General features: G+C 35.6%; 1 protein-coding gene across 1 annotated transcript; it reads left to right on the top strand.

Annotated features, from left to right (window-relative positions):
* The first annotated feature begins 7,201 nt into the window (after positions 1–7,201).
* Positions 7,202–9,609, top strand: LOC122584219 (pentatricopeptide repeat-containing protein At3g62890-like). The gene has a single exon (XM_043756435.1). It carries the CDS (start codon positions 7,304–7,306, stop codon positions 9,398–9,400), a length of 2,097 nt encoding a protein of 698 aa, XP_043612370.1. The 5' UTR covers positions 7,202–7,303; the 3' UTR covers positions 9,401–9,609.
* Positions 9,610–18,979: the final 9,370 nt, after the last annotated feature.

Genomic DNA, 18,979 nt, shown 5'->3' with positions numbered 1-18,979 from the left:
AACACCTAACACAAGGCCATAGATGTCTCTCTTCCTAGGAGCTTTCAGCAAGATCCAGTCTTCAGGAATAACATATCCTGGTTTCAATATAAGTGCTTCTTTCTCATTAAAATAGACAGTATTACCCTTGTCACAAATCTGAGAAACACTTAATAAATTATGTGATAACTGTTCCACATAATTGACTTTCTCCAGCGTAATCTTCCCATTGACAACATCACCTTGGCCCGAGATGTTGCCGCCCTTGATACCAGCGAAACTAACGTACGAACCATTTACATCTTCATAATTGGACAAAACATTCTTGTCCCCTGTCATGTGCCGAGAGCATCCACTATCAACATACCAAAGACTAATAGGCTTCCTTGGTTCTCCCTGCACATCAGATAATAAGATGGTTAGTTTCTAAAGGGAACCCAAACCTTTTGAGGTTTAGGTTTGCCGAATTCATCTCTAATGATTAATTCGGTCCAATATCCATCGCTCTGTAATGGAGCCTTGGATGAAGATGGTGTCATAGACTGTTTCTTAGGTGAGGTGAAACGAGTCTTAGGAGTAGAATTCCTTGGTGAGTGAGTACCAAATCTAGGTTGACTCCCTAATCGATCATAGAATTTAGACGAACTATTAATTCTAATAGGAGGGGATCGATTTTGATAATTCATCTTCCTAGGTGAATTACTCCTTTGAGGTGTACGAGAACGACTCGGACTTACACTACTAAAAGTAGTATTCTGTGAAGGTCCCTGTCGTTTTGGAGTCTTGGATATATTGACACTTTTCTTTTGATCTGTAACAATAGACTCTCCATATGAAACATTTCTAAGTAACTTAACATAATTCTGTGCATTTTTATTATCAGGATGTCTTTTTGCATACTCCTCATAATAATCCTTTTTATATGCACTCATAAACTTTGGTGAAGTTACTTGTTCAACTAGTTTACCCTTCCCTTTAGGATTAGGAATATCATTAACATCCTTTTACTTTACTTGACTGTCATTCTTAAGATTCTTGACCTTCCTATTTGGACATTCAATAGCTATATGGCCTTTCTCACGACAAGTATAGGCGTCTGTATTGCTTCTTCCATATTTGTTATTGGTTTAAAAGGAGCACAATGTCTATCCTTATATGGAATTTGTTCGGCTAACCATTCTTCTTTATTTTCTACACACCAAACTTTATCAATTATTGTTTTAGGTTCAATCCCATTTATAGATACTTCTTTATCATAAAAAACTGTATCACAGTCTTTCAAGGTATAGTATACTACTTCATCTGGATTAAAAACTAATTTAGTTTGTTGGTGATCTTGTAGAAGTAAATCGGAATCTTTAGACTCATCTCCTTCCTTTTCACGGATAACATTTTCATCAATTAAACTAGTTGAATTCTCTTTTAGTTTCAATATTTCTTGTTTTAAATCTGACACCATTCTACATACATCAATTATAGAAGATAAAGAACATGATACCTTCTGATCTGCAGCCTTGCAATCTGCCATGTATGCAACGAAGTCTTCGGTTGTCATACCTTCAGGTATCTCAAAGTTCTTCATCTGTTCTTCGATGCTCTGCATAGAAATGTCATCAACAGGATTTGATGACTCTTTCTTTTCTTCAGATGCTTTAATTGCAGTCATTTGTTCACTCTCAGATCTTACTGTCTCAGCAACATTACACATATTCTTCTGTACTGTCTCAGATGCACTTTCTTCACTTGAGTATACAGCATAATCAATCGTTGCGGCTACCTCATCATATAATTCTACCATATAGGCATGATTCGAGGTATCATCGGATTGTGTATCCCATTGATAAGTACCATCTGGATTTTGAACAACAACAACCTTTGAATTATTTGGTGTAACACCCCCTTGATTATAATTTTGACGAAACAGGCTGCTGTGGAGTAACAGGATATGTAATCATTGCTTGCGTCTTATGATTATTTGGTGTAACACCCCCTTGATTATAATTTTGACGACCAGCAACAGTATTATCAATCCTTTTAGGCCTTTGACACTCTCTTGCAAAATGACCAAATTCATCTCAATTATAACATTTTACCTTGGATTTGTCTAAACCTTTAGTGCCATTACCTATAGGTTTACCAGTTCTCTGAGTGAATCTTCTGACTTTAATGGTAAGCATAGCAAGCTGCCATTGTAGATCCATTTCTTCCAAATCATCAGGATCTATTTGATTGTAATCCTCATCAATTACTGTAGGATCAGTAACCTTTCCCCCAATAAATGCTTCATGAGCATTACAAAAGGCCGAGTAAATACTCATTCTTCCCTCTGCAGAACTCATACTCATTGGCATAGAATGAAAAGATTGTGCATTGCTCTTAACACTTGAATTTGTATTGTCATAAGCAACATATCCGGCAATACCATCAGCATCTACTATTGGTGTAGCTTCTGCACCACTTAGAAATGCATTATTTGCTGAGCTGGAACTTGCTAAATGAACAGTCTTAGCATGATATAAGGATGGATCTTGTGTAAAATCTGAGTGAGTGTCCTTAATCCTTCTCTTCATATCTCTGTTATTTAGCTTGGAGACTACCTTCTCAAAATCCCATGTACTGTATTCCTGATCATCTTGAAGTTGATGAACATAATCAGTCCACGTTTTAGGCAGTGAATCCAGAAACTTATCAACTAACTCAGTTTGAGGATAAACAACTTCAAAGTATGACAATTCAGTGGTTAGATGACTGAATCGAATAATAATCTCATCAAGAGATTCCCCTTTCAGTCCATTAAAGGCTTCATATTGACGCTTGAGAAGCTGGATACGGTTTTTCTTCAAAGTTACATCACCCTCACAATATCTTTCGAGAGCATCCCATAAATCCTTTGAAGTATTGTATTTTTTAAACAGATGTACACTATCTTGAGGCAATGCCATAGTTAGAGTTGACAAAGCCTTCCCTTCAACAGCGTATCTTTTACGTTCTTCAATAGGCATATCAGCATAAGTATACCTACTGATTACTCCGTTCTTCTCATATGAAGACCAATTAAAACCTTGAGTTATTACTAGCCACATTTCCATGTCAGTGAGACGAATGTAGTCCTCAAAACGTCTCTTCCACATCCAATAATTCTCCATACGGAAAAGCTTTGGAGGTGTATTACCTCGACCAACCTCATGATCATGCATGATCATCTGGCTGATAAGTAAGGCATTAGGTGAGTTTGCGGCAGCTGGTAAAGTTGTCATTTCGAATCTTTTGAATTTAAATAAAACGAAATAACACTAAGTTCGTGTGGCACGAAGGACGAAGTCACGTGGCACGAAGCACGAAGTCACGTGACACGAAGGACGAAGTCACGTGGCACGAAGCAGAGCACGAAGTACCGCGTCATGACCTAAGTCACGAAGGGTAGTTCGTGTTGACGTGGCATGAAGTAAAACTAAGTCACACGAGTCACACGTGACACAAAGTCCACGAAGTAACAATCACGTAAGCACGAAGCAAAAATCAACCTCGTGCTGACGTAAGCACGAAGTGTCACACGAAGGAGACCACGAAGAACGCAAATTAACACGAATTTCGAACGAGATTGCAATCAATAGCCAATCAAACGATCTTAAATAGAGATTTAAGACCATAACTAGAGATTTATTAAGTTCATTTATTATGGGAGACTATAAATAGAGATTTAGTGAGAGATAGCCCCATTCTTCATCTTCTCCATCTCACCACTCTCTCACTAAAACACATACTCAGCCACCATAAAACACACACTTGGGCATCTCTTGATTTTGAGACGTTTGATCAAAATTGTTTGTACTTTTAGCATCCTTGTGATAATCAAAACACACTTCTTGAATCGTTTCTCAGGTAACAACAACATTTGATGAGTTTTTGATCAAATTAAAAGTGTACTTTTTCAAGTTTATGTTCTTGATGATTTGGTCCAGTTCTTGAACGAAAATCATGTTAAATGTTAATGGGTTTGTGTCTAAATGTGTTTAACAACATATGTATGAACAAATTTGGGTCATAACGTGCTTTAATCTACAAAACCCGTTTTTGGAAAATGAAGGTGCAACTTGTTCTTGAAGTCATGACTTGTTCATGTTATGTTTGATCTTGACATCATTAAAAGTGTTACTAGATAATGTTATTGAGTATATTTGTACTAGTGCTATGTCCAAGCAAGTCCTGAAAATCGATCTAGACTTTCATTATTGTGCTCGTACTTGTTGAGGCTATTCTTGAGCTAGGGCGATCTTCCCAAGATCGTCCCAGGCTCTTGGTGTGTTTGGATGTTCATTCGAAGTTGTTGTGATTGGGAATCACACACTTCTTGGGTAGCTAATCTTCTAGATTGGTTTTGCTCAAACAATTGTTCTTGAACTAGGAAGATCTTGGTACTAGGAAGATCTTGGTACTAGGAAGATCTTGACTCTAGGAAGATCTTGGTACTAGGAAGATCTTGACTCTAGGAAGATCTTGACCCTAGGACGATTTTGACCTAGGACGATCTTGACCCAGGACGATCTTGACCCAGGACGATCTTGACCCAGGAAGATCTTGACGCAGGAAGATCTTGATCCAGGACCATCTTGACCCAGGAAGATCTTGACCCAGGACAATCTTGACCCAGGAAGATCTTGACCCAGGAAGATCTATACCTAGGAAGATCTATACCTAGGAAGATCTTGACCCAGGAAGATCTTGACACAGGAAGATCTTGACACAGGAAGATCTTGACCCAAGAAGATCTTGACACTAAAACGATCTTGTTCTATAACTTGGCATACTTGAACTTAAATCAACTAGATCTTGTACTTAACCACTAGACCAGTACATTAAAGTCATGATTCATCTCAATCATTAAAGTGCGAGTTCTATGAACAACCAAACTAAGTTCTCAAGGCTAAAGATCATTATTAAAGACACGTTCAATTAAGTAACATTATAATTACATATGTGTGAGTTCAAAGACGTTCAGATCGAGTCCAGTTCAAGTACCTAAGTTCATTCAAATTTATTTTGAGTCAAAACGTTCAAAGATCATCGAGGACCAAATCATCAGTTCATCAAGGACATTTCAATGATTAATTAAACACATGAACTAATATGTGTGCTTATTTATGATCAATGACTTATACTTAGGCTTCCATCAAGTCGTGCTTGGATCTTGATAGATAAAACCTATCTATCTCTGTGCCTGTTCTATGTGCTTATAAACCGTGCTTGTACCGGACCACTGTGAGTTCACTAATCCCCCTTTCGTACATTTTGTTCAAATTCTTTATCGGGGACTGAAAAGCATGAAAACTATTTTGTACATATATATGTTCTTGAACTATTTTACGTACTATTTTATGATCTTATGAGATACTTATGATATGATTCCTATCTATTTAAAAAGGGGTATTTAAGTCTTGAATGAGCAAGATCCTTAAATACATTTATACTACTGTACTTGTTCTTTATCGTGTTCTAGTTCTTAGTTGTTCTTGTTCAGTTCTTGTTCACTGCTATCAATTCATATCCCACAGTTCAGGGATTGAACCGTAGGTAATTATGGACAGCGTTGTTTAGGGTAGGCCCACCCTCATTCTCCGTTGTTCTGGAGGATGCATATTATCTGTTCTTGTTCAGATCTAGATCTTACTTGACTTACTTGATTATTATGAGCATGTCTTCGCATTACAGTTCAGTTCTGGCCAATCGGGTTAGCAGTGACAGTACATTTAAAGTTCATTATTTGTTCTTGTTTTGCCCTTACTATTACAAAGTACTTTTGTTAAATGTACAGACCTTATGACCTTGTTCTTACTCTACATATTATCTATATGTATACTAAGCAAGTGCTTTATGTGAATCTCACCAACTACTTTCGTAGTTGACCTTTTGAACTTACATGCTTTTCAGGCTAGGCTAGTAGATCCTTTAGCATAGGAGTCTTCCTCTTAGCTCATGTCATTTGGCGACTGTTCGAGCGTTCAAGACTAAGAGCTGTGAAGACCTTCCTTTGCTTATTCATTTCAAGATTTTGGTACTTTAAGACAATTGTTCTGTCTTTTAAATATTATTAATTCTGGGTATACCCCATATTCTGTAATAACTATTATACTTCTTATCTTCTTAATGTTATTGGCTGTGTTGGTACTTGTACTGTGTGCAATTATGCTTATCTGTACATCTCGTATATTCCGCTTTAACGGAGTGTTACAAGTATAGATATAGAATATAGGCATTTTTTAAAACAACAAATAGTCTCATTTTAATACTCAAAACACTATCTCTAGTCATTAATATGAATGATCGTTTGTCAAACAATTCATATGTATATGTATACTCAGACGTTAATTATAAATATAGAATATCACACATTAATTATAAATATAAAATAGCAGTTTTTGAAAGTTTAAATTTTTTAGTCTGGCTGCCTAACCAAAAAAATCAAGGAAAAACTCCCACAAACTTATCAATCAAATCACACACTAACTCTCTTCATAATCCTTAAGCATTACTCCTTGATTCGTGTCTAATATGCAAAGTAACGGATTTTATATCTATAAATCCACAACACACATCAAGCAAATCACACACTAACTCTCTCTCAGCCAGTTAACCCCCCTCCCCATTTTTGGTCCATTATCGGTCCAAAAACAAAGAGAGGAGGAGAAATTCTTGGATTTTTTTGCAAAAGGGTGAGGGCCCACTTCCGTATTTTTGAGGGGTCTTTCGGTCAATATTGTCATAAAATGGTGAACTAAGTAACTAAAAAGTAGTACTTTCTAGTTTTCTTAAGTGGTTGAGCACTTGTCTTACAAGCAAGAGGTCTTGGGTTCAAGACTTAGGAAGTAGATAAGAAGTCTTTCTATGAAGGTTTGGCTTGGGTATTCCTAGGTTCAAGTATAAGGAGGCAGAGTTTACCCCTATTGATCGTCGTACCTTTGGGCGGGTTAGTAGGGGGTCCCTCATCGGGTATTTGAAATAGGCATTTCTACTTCGAGGGAGTTCTCTAACGCTGACCCGGTTAAAACAACGTATGTTAGACCTCCCACTGTCGAATCGCGACATGAAATTCTCAAACGAAATTAACCTTTAAAAAAAACTAACGAAAAAGTAAACAATAACATATTGCAAATAAAAAAACTCCTTTGAGATGACCACAACTGATTAAATTCCTTGAGTTTGTATACCCGACAATAAAAAAAAATTTAACGTTGAATTAAAAAGTCATAACAAATATATTCCGTGACATGACCACAAGTGATTGAATCGTCACCCAATTTTATACGAGTAATAATAAAAGCAAAAAATGAATCCAAAAAACAAGCTCAAGGTAGCCATCGACTCGCTATATCGACACACCAATAATGTCAACCCAGAAACATACACTCGACTCGTTCTTGACTGTGTTCGTCTCAGCGACCCACATCAAGCCAAGCGCTTACAATCTCACATGGACCACCATCTTTACGAACCCACAACCACTTTTATTCACAATCGTCTTCTTGACCTCTATGCCATGTCCGGAAAACTAATGGATGCACAGAACCTGTTTGATAAAATGCCTCAACGAGATATTTTCACTTACAATGCCATGTTAAAAGCTTATTCGAAAACCGGTTCAGTGGATGACTTGCATGGATTTTTCAATAAAATTCCACGTAAAGATTCTGTTTCTTACAATACCATGATTGCGGGTTTAGGTAGTCGAGGGATGGAATTCGAGGCGTTGGATTTGTTTGTTAGAATGTTGAAAAATGGTGTTGAGGTTACCGGGTTTAGTTATGCGAGTGTTTTGAATGCGTGTTCTCGGGTTTTGGATTTGGGGTTTGGAAAGCAAGTTCATGGGAAGGTTATGGTTTGTGGTTTGGTATGCAGTAATGGTTTTGTTTGTAACGCGTTGATGAATTTGTATGCTAAATGTGGTGAGATTGATGCGGCTCGTTGTTTGTTTGATGGAATGTGCGATAAGAATGATGTTGTTTCTTGGAATCTGATGATTTCGGGGTATATGAAAAAGGAGTTGCCGGAAGAGTGTTTGAAGTTGTTTCGTGTAATGAAGTTGTCGGGTTTAAAGCCAGACAATGTTACAGTTTCAATTGTTCTTGGTGCGTTTTTTCAAACGGGTAGCATTGATGAGGCGGTTAAACTTTTTGAGGATGTTAAGGAAAAAGATGTCGTTTCTTGGACGGCGATGATTGTTGGTCATGTGCAGAATGGGAAGGAAGAGGGAGCGTTGGTTTTATTTAATGAAATGTTAATGGAGAATGTTCAGCCAGACAAGTTTACAATTTCGAGTATCGTGAGTTGTTGTGCCCGATTGGCTTCTTTGTGTAATGCTCAAGGGATTCATGGGAAATCGGTTCACATGGGTGTTGATGATGATACACTTGTGTCTAGTGCCCTTGTTGATATGTATTCTAAATGTGGTGAACCAGTTGAAGCCCGTAAGGTTTTTGATAGGATACATTCTAAAACAGTTGTATCTTGGAATTCTATGATTTTAGGTCTTGCTCAAAACGGTAAAGACGTAGAAGCTCTCAGACTTTACGAAGAAATGTTGATGGATGATATAAAGCCAGATAGCATCACATTTGTAGGCGTTCTTTCTGCTTGTATACACGAAGGCCTTACTGAAAGGGGAGAGCAATATTTTCATTCAATGACAAAAGAGTATGGAATTTTACCAACCGCAGATCATTATGCATGTCTGATCAATCTGCTAGGTCGATCAAATTGTATAGAAAAAGCCGTGGAAATAATAAACGGCATGCCTGATAGACCTAATAGTCTTATTTGGTCAACCCTTTTATCTGTTTGTAAATTAAAAGGTGACACTGAACATGCAGAGATGGCTGCAAAACACCTATTTAACTTGGAACCATCAAATGCCGAACCTTATATTACGCTGTCCAATATGTATGCTGCTAATGGTAGATGGAAAGATGTGGAAATCATGAGATCTCTTATGAACAGGAAAAATATTAAGAAGTTTGCTGCATTTAGTTGGGTGGAAGTTGATGGAAAGGTGTACAAGTTTGTGTCAGAAGATCGATCTCATCCTGAAAGAGAAGCTATTTATCACGAATTAAACAGGCTTGTAAGAAAGGTATTCACAGCTGGATATTCTCCAAATAAAGATCTGGTCTTGCATGATGTTGGGGATGATGAGAAGTTTCAATCAATATGCCTTCATAGTGAGAAATTGGCTCTAGTATATGGATTGATGAGGAAACGTGAAGGACGGCAACCTGTTAGAATTATCAAGAACATTCGAGTTTGTAGTGATTGTCATTTGTTTATGAAGTTCATTTCAAGAATCATTGGTCGCACCATCATATTGAGGGATTCGAAAAGATTTCATCATTTTGTCGAGGGATCTTGTTCATGCAAGGATTTTTGGTGATCTTTTGAGGGTTGGCAATCCATTATACTTTTTTTCTTTCAAATTTATACACGAGCTACCGTGATATGAGAAGAAGAAGAAAAAGTTGAGAAGATGCCATGAACCTATCTGGTAACCATCTTTACAAGCTCTGGATCGTAAGACTGTTTGGAGTGAGGCAACCCCATGACGGGGCAGCTCCTGCCATGGGTTGCCACATCATCTAGCCCCCCCCCCCCCCTTTTTTTTTTGGATGGAGTGAGGCTACTCTTCGATCACTGGGGGCTCGTGGCACTATATAACTGGTTGAAAAATAGAAAAGAGAGAGTTGTATGTAAAGTGTGGGGAGAAGTGTGCGACTAGAATATGGTTTGGAAGGCTTTTTTATGGCTCAAGTTGCCCCTTGGGGCAATGTAGAGGGAAAATCTAAGGCAACTTTTAAGCAAAGATGCGTCACTCCCCATAGTCTAAAGGGAGGCGACTCAATTTCTTTTCTTTTTTTTGCAGGTGCAAGTTATGATTGGCCACCAAGGCACCCACGGCATGGCAACAGACCATTAAAATTCATTAAGTTCATCACATATCATTCCTTGTATAGTGTACGACACATTGGATTTCCACTTGATGGTAAGTTAACAGTTTATATTCACGTATGTTTAACATTTTTAGATCTGATTATAAGCTCTCACAGAAATGGTATCTGTTTCATGATTAATTAACTATATTATTGTTTTGATTTGGTTATGAAAAAGAGTACTACATCGATTGGAGTGTATAGATGTTCTAGGATTCCAATGGTATTGTTCAACCTCGAGTAAGTAGTTTTGGGGAACTGTTTGATTGACTATTGCATAACTTAAATACTCCTCATCAATGAAAAATAGGCTACTATTGTGAACGTAATTCAATATGATTTATCTAAAAATTGCAGCTAAAATCTCCAGGGTGAAACTGGACTATGATTATTGCGTCTTTTCTTTCGTACAACTGTTGGCTTTATAACTCCAATTTCAGCATACTAAATTCAAGTTATTAACTCCCAGTTGAACTTAAAGTGTCAATGATGTATTTGGTTTTATTTTCATACTTAAACAACATTATTACAGATAACACTGGACCTGAAATGTTATATTCTATTTGATTTTAGTGACAATTCCCAATTGTTGCTAAGTATCATCATTTATTTCCATGTTGAGTATGCATTGCTAATATGCTACTGATAAAGACTTTTTTTTAGAACGGCTGAATACTGATAAGATTTTTAAGCACATATAAAGGAAGGTTGCATACATTTGAATTCTCATATTAATATTCAGAGTTTCTATATACAGTATTTGTATAAGAGGAAGTACTATTTGTATGTTTTTTTAGGGTCATATACAGTCGGAATCACTGGAATAAAAAAGATAAATAAAACATCTTTCATGGTTTTTGCAATTTTTTACAGCATCTATAATCACATGTATTCCTAGAAGCGAACAATATATTGATTGTCTATGAATTTGGTCAATCCAAATCCCTGCCCAATACTAGTATCTGTATAGGTATTATAAGTTCAGGTTTGGGTATCCATTTATATCAGATGGTTGTACCGACCAGTTCAAGGCAGACTCCAATGTTGAACAAGCCTTTGAGCTGTTGCAAAGCTAGCTTGAAGACAATGGTTTAATGTGGTTAGATCTGAACAAAGCTTGAAGGCGTCATCCCCTTTTGCCGGATTGATAGGAAATTTAACTTGGACTATTGTATTGAGGTTCTGCTTAGCCTAACATTGTTTTTGTCTAGCTTAAATTGGCTCGTTTGCACCCATACATGTGACTAATTTGTTCACCTTTTATAAATATGAAAATGGATCACAATTTCTCGTCACACTTTGTGCCCATACATGTCTCTTACTGTTGACACGACTCCACAGTACCTAATAAATTGTTAAATAAAAAAACCCTAATAGTAATCAACATAAGCAAATACACTGAGCCTTTCGTCTGGTCTACTCATTTAAAGCAAACCTTTGATGGATTTCGGTTCTATCTAGAGCAACGGAAGCATGCAGAACAATAACAATAACATATTAAAATTTTCTATCAACCGAAATCTATCCAATAGATCATCTCGTTAAACAAAAGCTCAATAGAATGAATAAAGAAAACATACCTTTGAAGATTTCCTTACATTGTATTCTCGAGTTTTTTTAAAGGATAAGAAAGGGGAAGATTGGATAGAGAAAGAAAAGAAAAAAAATTATATATCGAAAAAGACATTCTCGAGTTACTTGGAAAACCAATGAAAAGAAAAGAAAATATAAAATTAATAGAATTCATGAGTTAGAATATAAAAATAAAAGGGAAAAAAATTATGACTTTACAATTATGTATTTTCATCCTTAAGGTTGTCTTTAGGTTATAAGGGTAATATGGTAATTATACACTTAAGTTAAAAGTTTTCCATCCAAAGATGGGAGGAAAGTTTTTACATCTAAAACACCTTTGTTTTCTTTTCTTCCCCTTTCTTTTCTTTTAGGAAAAAAACTCAAGGATGTAGAATGAGGGAATTTTTTTAATCTTTTCTTTTCCTATCCTTTATAAAAAAAACTCAAGAATGGATAGGAAAAGATTCAAATTAGAAGCTCTCTATCCGGGGAGATACCCAAAGTCCCGATCTCGATCCTTAGCACCTTCCTTTTGATAAAACTCGACCCCCTCCAAACACCCTTATTGTCGGTTCTTACTTTACCCAAATTAACGCTACAAGCTATTTGTGTTAGTTAATCTAGTTTTAGATGCCTTTTAAGGATAGACAAAAGGAACTAGTAAGTAGAACAATTCCCAAAATGGGTTGTTGATATATGGTGAGAAAGAGAGAGTACCGTGAGTGAGAGAGAGATAGATTGTTTAAAAAAACTAAAATTGCTTCTTCCAAAACTCTTTAGGTGAGAAGTGTGTAAGTGCATGTCAAGATTGAGTGTATTAGGCCGGAGGGAGTACCCCTCGGGTAAGCCTACCACGATCGGGTACACCATCGCCGGTGGTCAGGTATGAGTCGCGTAGGGGAAATCGGGTACGAATTCGAGCTTACAAACCGATTGTTGGGTTAGATTTTTGACCGTGGAAAAGCAGTCCCCTTGTTTATGTTTTTCTTTTCATTTTTTTTTAACCTTCCCGTTTATATATATATATGAGCCTTATTTTGAGAACCCATTTTTTGTAAGAACCTTGAGAACTCTTAAATCATGTATTGGATCACATGTTTTTTTTTTTTATACATTTACATGTGAAACGTTATAAAAATACATGTTGTAGAAGAAAGATTTTTTCAAAACCTTATATATAATCATTTGTTAATATGTGAACGAAAACGTGAACATGTTTATTCACAAGTTCACAAAAGGCTATTTTGAATGTTTTTTAAAAAAATTTCTTCTACAACATACTTTTTTATATCATTTCACATGTGAATGAAAAAAAAACAACATGTGAACAAGTATATTATCTAAGAGTTCTCATGGTTCTTACAAAAAAATGGTTCTCAAAATAAGGAAACTCTATATATATATATAGGTGCAAGTTATTTTAGAACCACTTATTTTAGGACCAATTTTAAGACATGTGTTTTTTGTAACTTACACATCATCATGATCATCTCCGACCACCACCGTGATTTTCCAGCCACCGCGTCGCCGAAAAGTCTTAGTGTTTTTACAAAAAAGTCTTGTATATCGTAATAGATGATGCTGGTGGTGTGTAAGTTACAAAAAGTACATGTCCTAATTGGTTTCAAAATAAGAGGTGGTCCTAAAATAACTCACCCCTATATATATGCATATATATAGTTTTTTTTCAGGTGGTTTTTCGAGAAGACAAAGGCTTTCAAAAATAACCAAGATCAGTCCCTGTAGTTTCAGAATTTTGTAAATTCATATATGTAATATTATAAACTTTCCATTTTAACATTTTCAGTCCCTGTAGTTATTATGTATTATTTATTTAAAGTGTTATGTATTGTTTTTTATAACTTTATAAGTTAATATGTTTATGTAATAAAATTATATGAAAAAAAAGAGATTGGGTAAGATTGGGTAGTTGTGAGTTGGAAGGTTTTGATTATATGATGAATTGGGTAAGATTAAGTAGGGAGTGAGTACTCCCTCCACCCTTACGAGGCAAAAGAAAGGAATATAATAATGACAAAAAGTGTCTCCCTTTTTTCCTCTCAAAACCGTCCATATTCACTCATACATGCCAAATACATATTCTCAATTTTTATGCACTTAATTATAGTGTACATATGTAACACCCCAATTCCTAAGTACAATGCGTCCACCATACTTGGATATTAAGTCCACGAATCAAATAACAAATACATGAGATAATATACTACAATGATCAAGGCGGATTCCATTGCCCATCACAAGGTTTGATCTTTGATTCTAAAATGCAATGCAAACAATCATGATGCATATAATTCCTCAAAGCATAAGCTTACTTCCTGAAAAACATGAAGGAAAAGTGTCAACTACGAAAACGTAGTTGGTGATTGCATAGGTTTTCAAGTAAATCTCGTTACATATCCATTTCAAAACTTAGTAAAAACATGTTATTATTTACCCATATACCCAAACCACATGACCGACAAAATTCTCATATCAAACTATCAACTTTTACAAATACCATAATGTCACTTCAAAGCATCGAAGATTCATGGTTAATTAGAAAGCTTTCATTTGCCAAAATAATCGTCAAAGAAATATCTATAACTCTTTGTCAATGGTAAGACTACCATGACATAACCTTGATGAGTTTGTCTTGAGCTACTACTAAGACCGGCTATGTCCTAATAGATATACGAGTAATATATAATATCTCAAATAGATATTAATGATAAGCACATGCTGTCAATCACGTGCAATAATAGTAATAAAAGGGTCGTGTCATGGAGACGACCAATAAAATAGTAGTTAGAGCACCGTGAGGACGGACTGGAAATGAAGGTCGCCACTAAGGCAAAGTGGCAAACCAAACATCCCACTGCTACCTATTTTAGTGGGTGAGGGGACAAATCCTAGTTGTGCAACTCTCAAACTACAGACCTCTCGAAGAGTTAATAGTAGTGTACCAGTAAAACAGTCTCACAGTATTCAAGTTCATCATATAACATATAACACGTTGAATATACAATATAATTCCCATATCATAATCATTCTTTCAAAGTATCATTTCATATAATGATAGCAATTTTTAATTATTCATGCTTTTCATCCCGTAAGTAAAACACATAAAAGAGTTTGAAAGGGGCTATGACTCACCTTGTTATGCCGCACATTATATTTACTTATCCAAAATGGGTACTTCCCATCAATCGCTTCCTTCATCATATATCCGTCATGTTCCCCAATCACATTTCAAGCCAAGACTACCCTACGAGATGACTAATATACATAAATTTCTATCTTAAGCCATCACTTAGAAATGCCACCTTTGTTTATATGATTAATTCTTGTTTACATTTGTTATGGTCTTGATTGTATCTTTTGTATCAGTCGATCATTATGGTGTTTATTACCTCCATATATTTGGTGTTTATAAGTATATAATAACCTGAATTCATTTATTTAATTTATTATTTTTATTTACCATTTAATCGGTTGTATTTAAAATAATTTTGGAATTACCATTAAGTTTCTCGACTTCAAAATATATCCCTTCTTGGGTAACTTCTAATACCCATAATTCATATTAGTTCAACCTCTCTTGTGTGTTGATCATTTAGAGGTTTCTATTGTTACAATCTCCCAATAATTATAAAACAGGGCTTGAAAAGATTTCTTGAAAAAGCTTGAACCCTTGGATGAAAAAATTTATTGATTTCTGACCTTAAGATCAAAAGCTGACATCATGTCCCTTATTTAGCATATTTTAATAATTTATTATTTTATTAACAACTAATAATGTAATCATTACGTATTGCATATTCTATACACCTACTTTCAACCCCCTTTCTTACTTTATCAATTTCTTCAATTCATTGACATCTACTTCTCCAATAACATATATATAATTTATATATAATATAATTCTCTAAAGATGATTTTTTTAGATATACCAATTTCAAATCAGATATGCCGATTGAGTTAGGAATGACAATGGGTCGGGTTCGGGGCGGGTAGTGTCAAACCCGAAGTCAAACCCGATAAGGAATATACGACACGAACCCAACCCGATACCCATTGGGTACCTTATCGGGGACCCCGTCGGGGGTAAAATAATGCCCCAAAACCCAAAACCCGACCCGATAAGAATAGTTATTTTTCAATAATAATTACCAAAATCTTGTTTAATTTAAGAAATGATACTACATGCTCTTGATGTTTTTGAGAATTGGATATGCCAGTGTGGAATGTAAATACAAATTAGGTGATATAAGTGTGAAACATTGTAATTACAAAGGTGAAATATAAATTCAAAACTAATCACTTATAAGTATATATATATACGAGTATATAGTTATTGATATCGGGTTGGGTCGGGTCGGGGTAGACATGCCTCACTCCCTGCCCTGAACGGGTTCGGGTATCTGGTATTCTCGTCGGATATCGGGTTTCCCCGTTGGGTCGGGTTTTTGTTGCCATCCCTAGATTTAGCCAAAGGTGAAATAACAATTATTAATAATATTTTAATGGGTTTGTTTAAATTTCATGAATGCTTCAAATCAAATTTTCGCAGCAGCAACCATTGTTATGAATAATTCAAGGTATTTGTTTTTCTTTTTTCTATTTACCTTTTTCAATTTCAACAATTCGGTTTTTTTCTTTTTAGGGTTCTTTTAGGTTGTATATATTTTGTATTGTATTTTGTATCTTTGCTTCTGTAATATCAAAATCAGATAATAATGTCTCCCTTGAATAAAAAAAAAATATGTAATTATAGTAATTATAATGACATACATATCTTTATAACAAATTTTGGAAATAATTTGGTCTGGTAAATTTGAATTTCAATCCAAGCTCCTTTAGGTCCTTCACTAGTCGGTCCTCCCACCTCATATTAGGCTTACCCCTTTTTCGAATGTCGTCAACGTGAATAGATTTCGCTTTCCTTAAAGGTTGGATTGTCGGAGGACTTGACATCGTATAGGACGACCTGAAGAACTAGGATTAGAGTAGAGGATTAGGTTAGGGTAGAGTTTTGTGCGACTAAGTTTGACTTTTTTTCCCCATATTGCCTTGCCCAAGGATGTTAGTGATGGTTTGGCCAGGAGAAATGGGCCCAACTAAAGGTGAATCGTGTTACAGAGGGCTTCGCCAGGAGAAGAGGTAGGGCGACGGAGGTGGAAGGACAATATACCGAACACTAAAATGGAGTATCCTGGTGAAGAACAGGGAAAAGGAGTAAAAGGCATATGGGAAATAGGTTATGTAGACTTTTTACTTAGACTTTTGTTTCTCAGTGACCTCCGTAGTGGTTTTGGCCCTGAGTAGTTATAAGCCTAAACCGAGGGGGGAGGTCACTATAACGCTGACCCCAAAATGCTTTGCCCGTCGGAGGACATGACCAATGAGAGATTACTTTGAGGAATAGGACTAGTTTACGGGTTATGAGAGTGATGTGAGAGGACTCGGATTAGTCTAGTTAGGCGCTCTAAGTTACTTGGTTCCATAGGTGTTTAGCATCTGTGGGCCCATCGGGCCCATAAATTTATAGTCAATTACTATTAATATGTATGCATGCATGAGTCTTTTCCTTTATACATGTTTGGTATCTTGCAGGAGACTATGTCTTTTATGTTTATATTTTTTATATGATTATTTTCTATATGGTTGTTATCGTCTATGTAGTGTCTACTTGTGATATAGTATGTAGGCGCATGTCGCTATCCTTCCCTACTCTTAATGTAGCCCGGGGATATTGAGCGGATAGGTAGATCTTCTTTGCCATTTCTTTTTTCAGCCGACAAGTATGAGAACTATACTCTTTACACTTTCCTACTACTTCTTCTGGCTGGAGGTCCTTATGGAAGCAGCCTCTCTACCTTTGGGTATGGGTAAGACTGTTTACAACTCACATCCCCCATACCCTGCTTAGGGATTAGGTCTTATTGTTGTTGTTGTAATCTCCAGCCTTTTTTTACAAAAATCCTGGATTTTTTACAATATTTAATTATAGTAATTAGTAATGACATACATAGGTTTGTAACAAATTTTGGAAATAATTTGGTTTGGAAACTTTACAATATTCAATCTCCAACCTTTTTACAAAAATCTTGAAATTTTTTACAATATTTTTCATAATTAAGACACACAAATTCAACCTACTCATTGCTACCTATATATTTGACGGGAATATGTTATTTCAATCACAAACACTAAACTTATTTCCTTTACCCTTATATTGCTATTTTATATCATACTCTCAGTTTGAACTCATGGCTGATCAGATCGTTTATGACAACGTAGTTGATGTTGCTGCTACCAAGGACTCCTGAAATATAAGAGTTAAGGTGCTTTTGCTGTGGAAACAATTTTACAAAAACAATCCTAATGTAGTGTCGAGCCTTGACATGATCTTGATGGATCAACAGGTATTTTTTTCTTATGGGTTGTATAAAAATTGTCTTTCATATATACTATACTAATTATTGTCTTGTCTTTTTTTTGTTTTGGGTATGTAATTGAAGAAAAGGGGACCAAGATACATGCTACAATGAAAAAGAAGCTTATCGGCGACTTTGACAATGTCCTTGAAGAAGGAGCTGTCAGGGTAATCAGTGATTTCGCAGTGAGGTCAAACTATGGACCTTATATGCTGGTTAATCACCCATGTAAGATTAACTTTACTAAGACGACAAAGGTCAAAGTATCACCAGAGTTTGTTGATGCGGTCAATCCTTATAATTTTCCAACCTTCAATGATTTGTTGATGAAAAATTTGGATATGCGAGTTGCATTTGGTAACTTCATCATATTTTTACATTTCAATTTTCTTCTCAATTTTTTTTGGTTATATCATTTAATCCATGTGATATTTGCTTCAGATGTTGTTGGAATGGTTGTCTCTGTTGATGCTATGCATGTTACCAATGAGGATGGGCGAGAAAAAATAAAATTGACTCTACAGCTTCAAGACCTAAGGTATTGATAGATTATATTTCGCGGTTAACATTATATGTTTCTACACGTATTTATATTAATGAACTAACCTGGATGTGTAGTGGTAAGAAAATTGCATGTGCTTTATGGGACTCTTATGCCGTGAAAATGAACAAATATATATCCGAAAATCATTCTGATTCACCGGTGATCATCTTTTTGCATATGGCCAAGTTGAAAGAAGGGGGTGGTATGTTCTATAAATCATATGTTTATATATATACTTATATTTCCTATATGTGAAACCAGTCAATCTTGCTAATATACAACATTTTATATTTTCAGGAGTGCCTCAGGTAAGTAAAGTAACTGTTTGTTTGGTACAAGATAATATATCAATGAGGCTTTTTGTCCTATTGTAAGCTTCCAAGAAAGGTATACATTAATTCCTCATGTTCTGCCCCTTATTAGTTCACTAATAAGTATATTAATACGCTTTAACATCACATCCTCTTATA

Source organism: Erigeron canadensis, unplaced genomic scaffold, assembly GCF_010389155.1.
Source record: "Erigeron canadensis isolate Cc75 unplaced genomic scaffold, C_canadensis_v1 Conyza_canadensis_unscaffolded:12, whole genome shotgun sequence".
NCBI lineage: Eukaryota > Viridiplantae > Streptophyta > Magnoliopsida > Asterales > Asteraceae > Erigeron > Erigeron canadensis.
Note: the sequence above shows the minus strand (reverse complement) of the source record. Positions and strands in the feature narration are given on the sequence as shown.